At 39.0% G+C, this 12640-nt stretch overlaps 1 protein-coding gene and 1 long non-coding RNA gene across 8 annotated transcripts in view; one reads left to right on the forward strand and one right to left on the reverse strand.

The window, feature by feature from the left end:
• The first annotated feature begins 406 nt into the window (after nucleotides 1-406).
• The window catches only part of LOC140709255 (uncharacterized), a 37097-nt gene continuing 24863 nt past the window's right edge, over nucleotides 407-12640 (forward strand). The window contains exons 1-2 of the long non-coding RNA XR_012089687.1: nucleotides 407-503; nucleotides 5295-5381. This is a non-coding gene — a long non-coding RNA (uncharacterized lncRNA). The remainder of the gene's footprint in view (nucleotides 504-5294; nucleotides 5382-12640) is intronic.
• The window catches only part of CCDC30 (coiled-coil domain containing 30), a 190211-nt gene continuing 178707 nt past the window's right edge, over nucleotides 1137-12640 (reverse strand). For 6 of the 7 annotated variants that reach the window (XM_037997921.2, XM_037997911.2, XM_037997906.2 and 3 more), the window contains 4 exons: nucleotides 12153-12267; nucleotides 10648-10830; nucleotides 3566-3633; nucleotides 1137-3187 (listed from right to left, as the gene is read on the reverse strand). In XM_037997921.2, the coding sequence (XP_037853849.2) occupies nucleotides 2977-3187; nucleotides 3566-3633; nucleotides 10648-10830; nucleotides 12153-12267 (577 nt within the window). In that variant the 3' untranslated portion in view covers nucleotides 1137-2976. The remainder of the gene's footprint in view (nucleotides 3188-3565; nucleotides 3634-10647; nucleotides 10831-12152; nucleotides 12268-12640) is intronic. The other variant, XM_073007408.1, reaches the window with a different exon arrangement.

Here is a 12640-nt window from a genome sequence, read left to right on the forward strand (position 1 = left end):
AAAGGGGAAGAGGGAGAAAAGGAACAGCAGCAGTCATGCTTCAGTATAATTTTATACCAACTGTTTTAGAATAAATATTTAAAATTGATAATACCCAATGTTGATGAGGTTGTGAAAAAAATAGTACATTGATAAACTGCTAGTGAAAATAAATGATGATAGCTAGCATTTATTAAGCAGTTACTAAGTGCTAAATACTTTACATACTTCATTTCATTTGGTCCTCACAACCCTATGGGATAGATAACTATTATTGTTCCCATTTTATGAATCAAGAAATTGAGGCTCAAGGAGGTTGAGTAACTTGACTATGAAAACAGTATGTTGACACACTTTTATTTATGTTATTATTTATTTATTATTATTATTAATTTTTTTTGAGACAGAGTCTCACTTTTTGCCCAGGCTGGAGTACAGTGGAGTGGTCTCAGCTCACTGCAACTTCCACCTCTCGGATTCAGGCGATTCTCATGTCTCAGCCTCCTGCATAGCAGGGACTACAGGTATGCACCACCACACGCGGCTAATTTTTGTATTTTTAGTAGAGACAGGGTTTTGCCATGTTGGCCTCGCTGGTCTTGAACTCCTGGCCTCAAGTGATCCGCCCACCTCGGCCTCCTAAAATGCTGGGATTACCGGTGTGAGCCACTGCAACTGGCCAGGCAGAACCCTTTTTTAAAGCAAGGAAGTGATGTCCTAGAGCAATATTAACATGTATATCCTTTGACTCAGTCCAATAGTGCGAATTTGTTTTCTGGAATAATTCAAAAGAAGAACTATATGCATAAAGACCTTCAACACAGCATAATCTTAATTAGCAAAAAAGTAAAACCATAGACGCTCATGCCTATAATCCTATCACCTTAGGAGGCTGAGGTGGGAGAATCACTTGAGCCCAGAAATTTGAGACCAGCTTGAGCAACAGAGTGAGACCTTGTCTTTACAAAAAGTTCAAAAATGAGCCAGGCATGGTAGCATGTGCCTGTACTTGGGAGAGGCTGAGGAGGGAGGATCACTTAAGCATGGGAGGTTGAGGCTGCTCAGTCACACCACTGCACTCCAGCCTGGGTGAGGGAGTGAGACCCTGTCTCAAAAAAAAAAAAAAAAAAAAAAAAGTAAAAACAACATAAATGCCAAACAAGACAACATGAGAACATGTAATTTACAGAACATCCACATCCTCAGAGATACTGAGCAGTGCTGTCCCACCCTGACTGGTGACCTGAATGTGAGTGTGGCTGATCTTTTCTGAAGAAGCAGTCCTACTACACTAAAGATGAGTTGGAGACTGTTCACCTACTTTGTACTCCTGTTTGGAAATATTTAGGGGTAGTTTCTATGTAATGGGGTTTATGTGAACTCTCTTCTCATACTCCCTCCTCCAGGAAAAGCTCTTGGTATTTTCCTATCCACTTTTATTGTATTTTGTTATTATTTTTTTGAGATGAATTCTTGTTCTGTCACCCAGGCTGGAGTGCAGTGGTGCAATCTCCGCTCACTGCAACCTCTGCCTCTCAGGTTCAAGCGATTCTCCTGCCTCAGCCTCCCAAGTAGCTGGGACTAGAAGCACACGTACCACCACATCTGGCTAATTGTTTTTGTAGTTTTGTTAGAGATGGGGTTTCCCCATGTTGGCCAAGCTGGTCTCGAACTCCTGACCTCAGGTGATCTGCCCACCTTGGCATCCCAAAGTGCTGGGATTACAGGTGTGAGCCACTGTGCCCAACCTCCTGTCCACTTTTAAATAATGTATTGCTCTAAATCTTCTTCATTAAACATTTAAAACTTTTCCCATAAAAATAATTATAGAACATCAACATGATTGAATATCATACGGCTATTGAAAATGTTTCCATGGTATATACAGTAAATTAAAAATCAAACTGTGAAAATGAATATACAATATTATAATAATAACAATTTAGAATATATGCACTTGAATTAGGACCAAAAGGGAATAATTGTAAAATAAAAAAGATTGTGGTATTGGTGTAATCCCAGCACTTCGGGAGGCCAAGGCAGGTAGATCACCTGAGTTCAGGAGTTCGAGACCAGCCTGGCCAACATGGTGAAACCTCGTCTCTACTAAAAATACAAAAATTAGCTGGGCATGGTGGCGGGTGCCTATAATCCCAGCTACTTGGGAGGCTGAGGCAGGAGAATTGGTTAAACCCGGGAGGCGGAGGTTGCAGTGAGTGGAGATCATGCCACTGCACTTCAGCCTGGGTGACAGAGTGAGACTCTGTCTCAAAAAAAAAAAAAAAAAAAAAAAAGCTTGTGGTATTATAGGAGGGTTTTTGTTTTTGTTTTTGTTTTTGTTTTTGTTTGAGATGGAGTCTTGCTCTGTTTCCCAGGCTGGAGTGCGATGGTGCTATCTCAGCTCACTGCAAGCTCTGCCTCCCAGGTTCACCCAGTCTCCTGCCTCAGCCTCCCGAGTAGCTGGGACTACAGGCACCCACCACCACGCCTGGCTAATTTTTTTGTATTTTTAGTACAGACGGGGTTTCGCTGTGTTAACCAGAATGGTCTCAATCTCCTGACCTCGTGATCCGCCTGCCTTGGCCTCCCAAAGTGCTGGGATTACAGGTGTAAACCACTGCGCCCATCCTAGAAAAAAACAAAATTTGCTTTAATGTGACTGTATTGTTTTTACTCTTAAAAAATAAATCATAAAAGAAACCCACGATAATAGGAAAGAATGCTTAATTAACCATATATGTGCTCTGTTGAAGAGAAACCTAAATAAATCATTGAACTAAAGTAAATATTTTGGCCAATACAAGGTATCTGAGGATATCAAACAAACTTGAGAAATCCATTTTTAGAATTGCTTTAATGAATTTATCAGCAATTTTGAAGACTCTTGGCTGATATCCATTTGGGATCTGTGGTAACTCTTCTCAATGTCATGGTCTACCTTTTGTCCAGGCTTTAAGTTAGCAGTTTTGTTCAGTATAGCTTTAGGCACCAGTGATTTTATAGTTCTGACTTTTGGTCTTGTTCTTGTATACCGTGTGTCTCTTTCAGAGAAGTCACATTTATGTATCCAGCCTCAGAATTCTGTGAACACACAAGATTCTCAGGGGACTTTTCAGGGGACTTTGAACTTGCCATTGCTTCTTTTGACTTAATGTCGTCAGTCTCTTGAAGACTTACAAATGACTCTACCAAACCTTTTCCTGAAAAACTAAGAAAGGCCATATGTGAGGACATCATGTAGACAGAGTTTCTTGGTAGCAGTTTGGGGTTACAGGGATATAGGCATTAATAGAATTTCAATTTTTTGCAACTCTTACACAAAGAAAGCCAAATAAAATTTACCTTAAACCTATGTTCATATTTTATTTCCTACCTTAAGTCAGGATTCTGTGGGGTTTAGGGGTGAAGGAGTGGCAAGGGGAGGAATTGGAAGAAGACTCAAATAATTCATGTAGAGAAAATGACCCCAGAATGCTATGCCTTCTCAAGCCAGCAATCCAGGACTAGTTAGGCAGCCATGACTCTCAGGCATGGCTGAGAGTCCATCTCAGATAGACTTGACTTTACTTGTCTTAATTTTACTAACCTGGAGTTTGATAAAGGCAATATTTCATTCACTACTTCAGATTCAAGGATGTCACTAATTGTTGTTTCCTAAAAGGAAAGAAAGGATGAATGTGAAAAGTTATAGTGATAAATCATTAGCTATATGATCCCAGAAAAAATATGTATATAATAGATATAATACCTCCACATAGTACAAACAATGAAAAACATAAAAGGGTATAGAATGAAAATCTGGTTGCCCTCTCACTCTCTCTCTCTATAATCTATCTATATCTATTTATAGACAATCTATCTGTATCTGTCTATCTAGTTTTACACATGTGGTACTAGACATACTATCTTCACCTTGCTTCTTTCTTTTGTTACATATATTTTGGAGATATTGCAGAAAATTTATTTTTAAAATAACCGCTTTGTTGAGAAGTAACTCACATACTATAAAGTTTTCCCTTTTAGTGGGTTCAATTCAGTGCTTTCTAATGTACTCACACAGTTATGCAACCATCACCACTATCTAATTCCAGAACATTTTCATCAGCCCCCAAAAAAGCCCATACCCGGGAGCAGTCTACTCCCCATTTAGTCCTCCCCCAATCCTTGGCATCACTAATATGCTTTCTGTCTTTATGGATTTCCTTATTCTGGATGTTTCATATAAATGGAATCATGTGGCCTTTTATGTCTGCCTTCTTTAAAATATTACCCTGTTTTCAAGGTTCATTATATTATAGTAAATATTAATACTTTATGTCTTTTATGGCTGAATAATATTCCAATGTTTGGATAAAACACATTTTGTTTGTCCATTCATCAGGTGATGGAGAGTGGGTTGTTTTCACTTTTTAGTTATTATGAATAATGCTGCTATGAATATTTATGTACAAGTTTCTGGTAGGACATATATTTTTATTTCTCTTGGATATTGTGATGGTCAGAAAGTTTTTTAAAATTTATATTTATGCTATTGAATATTGACAAATTATAAGTGCATATACTTATGGGTACAAAGTGATGCTATGATATATGATATGAAATGATTGAATTGAGGTAACTAACATATCCATCACCTCAAATACTTATTCTTCCTGTCTAACTGAAACATTGCACCTTTGGCCATTGCCTCCCTACCCCTCAGTCTCTGGTAACCAGCATTTTGCTCTATGCTTACATGTGTTCAATTGTTTTAGATTCCACATTTAAGTGAGAAGATGTAGTATTTGTTTTTCTGTGCCAGGCTTTTTTTCACTTAGCGTAATGTCCTCCAGGTTCACCAATGTTGTTGCAAATGACAGAATTTCCCTCCTTTTTAAGGCTAAATAGTATTCTATTGTGTATATATACCACATTTTCACACACCATGGTGTCTATCACATCCTGACTTCAAATCCTTTGGATGTATATCCAGAAGTAAGATTGCTGGATCATATGGTAGTTCTATTTTCACTTTGTTGGGGAAACTCCACACAGTTTTCCATAATTGCTGTACTGATTTATATTCCAAACAACAGTGTACAAGGTTTCCCTTTTCTCCACAACCTTGCCAACACATTATCTTTCATATTTTTGGTTTGTTGAGATAGAGTATTGCTCTGTCACCAAGGCTGGAGTGCAGTAATGTGAACATAGCTCATTGCAGCCTTGACCTCCTGGGCTTAAGGAATCCTCCCACCTCAGCCTCCTGAGAAGCTACAACCACAGATGCACACCCAACTAATTAAAACAACAAAAAATTTTTTTTGTACATACAGGGTCTTGCTGTGTTGTCCAGGCTGATCTAGAACTCCTGACCTCAAGCAATCTTCCCACCTCAGCCTCCCAAACTGCTGGGATTACAGGTTTGGGCTACCCTTATCTTTCTCATCTTTTTGATAATAGTCATTTTGACAGGTGTGAGGTGATAAATCATTGTGGTTTTAATGTGCATTTCCATAATGATTCATGATGTTGAGCTTTTTTTTTTTTTCATATATCTGTTGTCCATTTGTATGTCTTCTTTTGAAAAATGTCTATTCAGGCCCTTTGCCCACTTTTTAATTGGGTTATGTTCTTGCTATTGAGTTGAGATCCTTATATATTTTGGATAGTAATCCCTTATCAGATGTGTAGCTTACAGATATTTTCTCCCAATCCATAGGTTGCCTCTTCACTCTGTTGTTTCTTTTGCTGTGCAGAAGCTTTTTAGTTTGATGTAATCCCATCCCATTTGTATATGTTTGTTTTTGTTCCCTGAAATTTTCGTGTCAAATTGAAAAAATTGTTGTCCAGATCAACATCATGTAGTTTTTCGCTATGTGGTGTTCTTATAGTAGTTTTACAATTTCAGGTCTTGTCTTTAAGTCTTTAATCCATTTGGAGTTGATTTTTTAATGTGGTGTTAGGTAAGGGTCCACTTTCATTCTTCTTGCACGTCGATATCCAATTTTCTCAATACTGTTTTGTTGAAGGGACTGTCCTTTTCTCAATGTCATTCTCATCCTTTGTCAAAACATCAACTGACTGTAGGCCAGGGGTGGTGTCTGACACCTAAATCCCAGCATTTTGGGAGGCCAAGGCAGAAGCATTGCTTAAGCCCAGGAGTTTGAGGCCAGCCTGGGCAACATGACAAGACCCCATTGCTACAAAAAATTTAAAAAATTAGCTGAGTGTGATGGTGTGCACCTATTGTTCCAGCTACTTGGAAGACTGAGGTGGGAGGATTGCTTGAGCCCAGGAAGTTGAGGCTGCAGTGAGCTATGATTGCACCACTGCACTCCAGACTGGGCAACAGAAAAAGAAAAATCAATGTGCTGTAAATGTGTGGGTTTGTTTTTAGGCTCTCTATGTGGTTCCATTTGGTCTGTGTGTCTCTTTTAATGCCAGTCCCATGTTGTTTTAATTACTATAGTTCTGTTATATATATATATATTTAGACAGGATCTTGTTCTGTTACCCAGGCTGGAGTGCAGTGGCACAATCATGGCTTACTGCAACCTCTACTACCTGGCTTCAAGCAATCCTCTTGCCTCAGCCTGCCAAGTAGCTGAGATTACTATGCCTGGCTAATTTTTTACTTTCTTGTAGAGATGGGGTTTTGCCATGCTGGTCTTGAACTCCTGGGCACAAGCTGGTCTCAAACTCCTGGGCTCAAGCAATCTGCCTGCCTCAGCCTCCCAAAGTGCTGGGATTACAAGTATAAGCCACTGTACCCAACCTGTAATATAGTTTGAAATCAGGTAGTATGAGGCCTCCAGCTTTGTTCTTTCTGCTGAATATTGCCTTGGCTATTTGCGAATTTTATAGTTCCACATGAATATTAGGACTGTTTTTTCTATTTCTATGAAAAATGACATTGGAATTTTGATAGTATTGCACTGAACCTATAGGTTTCTTTGGGTGGTATGGGCATTTTAGCAATATTAATTCTTTCAATTCATGAACACTAATATCTTTTCATTTATTGTGTTTTCTTCAATTTATTTCATCAAAGTTTTGTAGTTTTAAGTATATGGATCTTTCACCTCTTTGGTTAAATTTATTCCTAAGTAGTTTATTTCTTTTGTAGTTACTGTAAATTGTATTATTTTCTTGATTTCATTTTTGGATAATGTGTTGTTGGTGTATAGAAGCACTACTGATTTTGGTGTGTTGATTTTGTATCCTGCAACTTTACTGTATTTGCTTCTGAGTTCTAACAGTTTTTAGGGATTTCTATATATAAGATCATGTTGTCAACAAATAGACACAATTTCACTGTTTCCTTTCCTATTTGGATGCCTTTTATTTCTTTCTCTTGCCTAATTGCTCTGGCAAAGATTTCCAGTACATATGAAATAGAAGTGATAAGTGTGGGCATCCTTGTCTTGTTCCTGATCTTTGAGAAAAAGCTTCCAACTTTTCACCATTGAGTATAATGTTAGCTGTGGGCTTGTCATACATGGCCTTTATTGTATTGAGGTATATTTCTTCTAAACCTAATCTTTTGAGAGTTTTTATCATGAAAGGATTTGAATTTTGTCAAATGCTTTTTCTGTATGTAATAAGATGATCATATGGTTTTTGTCCTTTATTATATTAATGTGGGGTATCATGTTTATTGATTTGCATATGTTGAGCCATCCTTATATTCCTGGGCCAAATCTCACTTGATCATGGTGAATGATCTTTTTATATTCTTGCCTGGTTTTGGCATCTGAGTAATGCTGGCCTCATTTAATGAGTTTGTTAGTATTCCCTCCTCTTTATTTTTTTTGAAGAGTTTGAGTAAGATTGGTATTCATTCTTTAAATATTTGGTGGACTTCAGGAGTGAATCCAGTAGGTTCTGATCTCTTCTTTGATGGGAGACTTTTTATTATGGCTTTGATCTCATGATTCATTATTGGTTTGTTGAGGTTTTCTATTTCTTCATGGTTCAATCTTGGTAGGTTGTATGTTTCTAGAAATTTATCCATTTCTTCTAGGTTTTCCTATTTGTTGGCATATAGTTATTCATAATAGTCTCTAATGATTCTTTGTATTTCTGAGATCTCAGTTGTTATTCTCCTTTTTCATTTCTGATTTATTTATTTGGGTCTTCTCTCTTTTTTTTCTTAGTTAGTCTAGCTAAAGATGTGTTGATTTTATCTTAAAAAAAAAACCCAACTTTTTGTTTCATTGATTTTATGTATTGTTCTTTTAATCTCAATTTCATTTATTTCTGCTCTAATCTTTTTGTTTGTTTGTTTTGTTTTGAGACAGTCTTGCTCTGTCACCCAGGCTGGAGTGCAGTGGTGTGATCTCGGCTCACTGCAAACTCCACCTCCCAAGTTCAAGTGATTCTGCTGCCTCAGCCTCCCGAGTAGCTAGGATTACAGGTGCGTGCCACCACATCCAGCTAATTCTTTTGTATTTTTAGTAGAGATGGGATTTCACTGTGTTGGCCAGAATGGTCTCAATATCCTGGCCTCGTGATCTGCCCACCTTGGCCTCCCAAAGTGCTGGGACTACAGGTGTGAGCCACTGTGCCCAGCCTGCTCTAATGTTTATTATTGCTTTCCTTGTATCAATTTTGGGTTTGGTTTGTTTTTGCTTTTCTCATTTCTTGAGGTGCATCTTTAGGTTGTTTATTTGAAGTCTTTCCACTTTTTCGATATAGGTGTTTATTATTATAAACTTCCCTCTTAAGGTCAGGCATGATGGCTCAGGCCTGTAATCCCAGCACTTTGGGAGGCTGAGGCGGGCGGATCACCTGAGGTCGGGAGTTTGAGACCAGCCTGACCAACATGGAGAAACCCTGTCTCTACTAAAAATACAAAATTAGCCGGGCATGGTGGTGCATGCCTGTAATCCCAGCTACTCGGGAGGCTGAGGCAGGAGAATCACTTGAACCCAGGAGGCGGAGGTTGCAGTGAGCTGAGATCGCACCATTGCACTCCAACCTGGGCAACAAGAGTGAAACTCCGTCTAAAAACAAACAAACAAACAAACAACAACAAAAAACTTCCCTCTTAATATGACTTTTATCATATCCCATAGATTTTGTATTCCCATTTCCATTTGTTTCAAGATATTTTAAATTTTCCATCTTAATTTCTCTTTTGTTTTGAGACGGAGTCTTGCTCTGTCGCCCAGGCTGGAGTGCCATCTTAATTTCTTAATTAACCCATTGGTCATTTGAGAGTATGTTGTTTTATTTCCATGTGCTCGTGTAGTTTCCAAGGTTTTTCCTGTTATTGTTTTCTAGTTTCATTTCACTGTGTTCAAAGAAGATACTTGACACAATTTCTATTTTTTAAATTCGTACTTGTTTTGTGGTCTAAGATATGGTCTATTCTGAAAAATGTTCTATGTGCTGATGAAAAGAATGTGTATTCTGCAGCAGTGGGTATGTTCCATAAGTGTCAGTTAGACCTAGTAGGTCTAGTGTGTAGTTTAACTCCACTGTTTGTTGATTTACTGTTAGGATGATCTGTCCATTATGGAGAGTTGGGTGTTAAAGTCCCCACTAATACTGTATTGCAGTCCATCTCTCACTTTAGATCTATTAATGTTAGCCTTATATATTTGGGAGTTCTGGTGTTGGATGCATAGATATTTATAATTGTTATATTCACTTGCTGAATTGGCCCTTTTATCATTATATAGGTTTTTAGTCTTTGACTTGTAGTCTATTTTATCTGATATGACTATAGCTATTCCTGCTCTTCTTTGGTTTCCAGTTGCATGGAATATCTTTTTCCACTCCTTTTCATTCTCTGTGTCTTTATACGTGAGATGGGTTTCTTGAGGGCAGCATATAGTTGGGTTTTATTTCTTTATCCATTCAGCTACTTGGTGAATTTTATTTTTTTGTATTGATTTTATTTATTTATTTTTTTGAGATGGAGTCTCCCTCTTTCACCCAGGCTGGAGTGCAGTGGCTCAGTCTTGGCTCACTACAACCTCTGCCTCCCAGGTTCAAGTGATTCTCCTGCCTCAGCCTCCTGAGTAACTGGGATTACAGGCACATACCACCACGCCCAGCTAATTTTTTTGTATTTTTAGTAGAGACAGGGTTTCACCAGGCTAGTCTCAAACTCCTGACCTCAGGTGATCCACCCGCTTCAGCCTTCCAAAGTGGATTACAGGCATGAACCATCGCACCCAGCCAAATCTTTAATGCTAGATCCCTGCCTCCTTTTTGGCTCTAGGTGGCACCTTAAGCTCAGGTTCACCTTGGCTCTAGTAAATGGTCAGAGCACTGCCTGTCCCAAATAGGGGAGATCCCAAACGGATTATCCTGGCAGTGAGGGAAGGCTGTCTAGGGGTTCATGCCCAGGAGACCTGGGGGACATAGCTCCTACAGCCACTCTTATGTCTTCTTTGGCTGAGTTACAGAGCAGAGTCCCACCTCCTCTGTTTCAGGGATATTTCAGGGATATGTCTGTCTTCAGGGGTATTTCTGTGTTCAGGAAGTTGTGATACTACCCGCGGGTTAAGACAAGGACTGGTTTCTGGCTAGGAAACCCAAGAAAGTGGGGAATCTGACTACTTCAGTTTTACTTTTTCCAGCGTAGAAACCGTAAGTTGAGAGATTTTCCAAACAGTGGGTGCCTGGCAGATTGAGGGGAAGGGCATTGTGGATGCGGAAGTTTGATTCTCCTACCATCTGCTCAGAGTGTTTCCACTTCTCGGTGGCCTTGGGAACTGACTCATCCTCATGCTGGAGTTCTGCATTGTTGCGGGTGCAGACCTCAGTGCTGTATATTTCTTTCCGTTTCTTTGTTATGGGGAGAGAAGTCAGCTTGCCTCTATGCCACCATTTTGGAACAGGAAACTCCTTAAGATTCTAAGTTTAAAAACAATTTTGGAGTTATTTATTCCAATAGGTATCAAGATGTTAGAAGTTAGTACCTTTGACACATATGGAATATTGAGTTTGATGTGCTATAGTTCTGACCCATGTGACCCTTATCTTGATTCAAGGGTAACAATATACATCTCAAAGCTATTGGTCCCAGACATACTCCATTAAGTCTTCTAACTCAGCACTTGTAATACTATAGGACTTATTTACAAATGTGTCTGTCCTTCTCTACTAGACCAAAGGCCTCTGAAAACAGGGACTGTCTTTGTATTCTTAGGACCTAGACCATTTCCTGGAATTGGTAAGTATTTGCTGAATGAATAAGTAAAAGAATGAATGACTAGACAATTGAAAACAGTTGTAGCTCAAGGAAAGACATAAATTACTGGATATCAAGACATTACTTGGCAGTTCTACTTTTGACAAAATTGGAAAAAACCCCAAAAACCCACTCATATAGCTTGGAAATAATCACCTCTCTGAGACCAAACAAGTCTTACAGCAACACTGACCAACAAGCAGGATTTACTGTCCAGTATCTTGGGAAGAAACATCTAGTAGGTGATATAAACCAGAGAAGAAAGTAATCAGCCTCCATCTTGGTTTCAGAATATGATTCTGTTCATTGAAGTCCCTCTTGCTGACTTGCTTACCAGACAGACTATGGACCTGATCTGAACATGTACTATTTTCTGCATCTCTCTGTATTTGGCTACTTGTCTGCTTGGACTTTTGGAACATAATTGCTTTTCTTTCACTCAGATGCTCTCTTTAGGCTTGACTCTTTGCCATAGGAAACTTCACGTTACTTCGCTGAGCCTCAGATTTGCTCATCTTTCATATGGGGCTAGAATCATACATGGCAAACAGGGCTGTTGAGAATGAGGCACATATGTTAAAACACTGAATATTTATTCATTCTCAAATATTTATGGAGTACCTGTCCATAGATACAGTAATATATGAGGTACACTCCTTGCCCTCCAGGAACTCACTGCTGAGTTAATCAGATAGAGAAGAAAAAGGGCAATGACAATACAGTGTATTAAGGAAGAAGCTATGAGGCATATACAAATTTCTTGGAGATCACACAGGTGGAAATAGTTTACTAAAATCTGGCTGTTCAAGAGCAGTCTAAAGGTCTGCTATCCTGATGTGCAGCCAAGAGCCTCTTTGCCACAGCCTACCATGAGGCCAAGCGCCCAGCTACAGCTATATAAAGATGAAGGGAAAAGACAGCACAGCAGCCGTAGCAACCCAAACTTCACATTAAAGGCAGGCCCAATAGGAAGCACACATCTTACCTCTCCTCTGCGAATATGGATGCTCCTTATAATTCGCTCTAAGAAGCCAATCTGCTGTGTGAGACGAAGACTATTTTCCTGTAATTGCTTATTTTCTTTATCCATGTAAAGTACCCTAAGAATGGCATAAATCAGTGGCATGATTAGAAATTTCTGTATCATTACTAAAAACCCAAAACTACATTCCCACTGGCTTTGGATCTTAGACCACTGTCCAGATTTTAGAAGCAAGTTTGACAGAATAATTCCCACCATATTCCAAGACCAAGTGTGATATTAATACTGAGTGTCAACTTAATTGGATTGAGGGATACAAAGTATTATCCTGGGTGTGTCTGTGAGGGTGTCACCAAAAGAGATTAACATTTGAGTCAGTGGGCTGGGAAAGGCAGATTCACCCTTAATCTAATCAGCTTCCAGCGAATATAAAGCAGGCAGAAAAACGTGAAAAAGAGAGACAGGCCTCGCCTCCCAGTTTACATCTTTCT

This window comes from Chlorocebus sabaeus, chromosome 20 (genome assembly GCF_047675955.1).
Source record: "Chlorocebus sabaeus isolate Y175 chromosome 20, mChlSab1.0.hap1, whole genome shotgun sequence".
Classification (NCBI taxonomy): domain Eukaryota; kingdom Metazoa; phylum Chordata; class Mammalia; order Primates; family Cercopithecidae; genus Chlorocebus; species Chlorocebus sabaeus.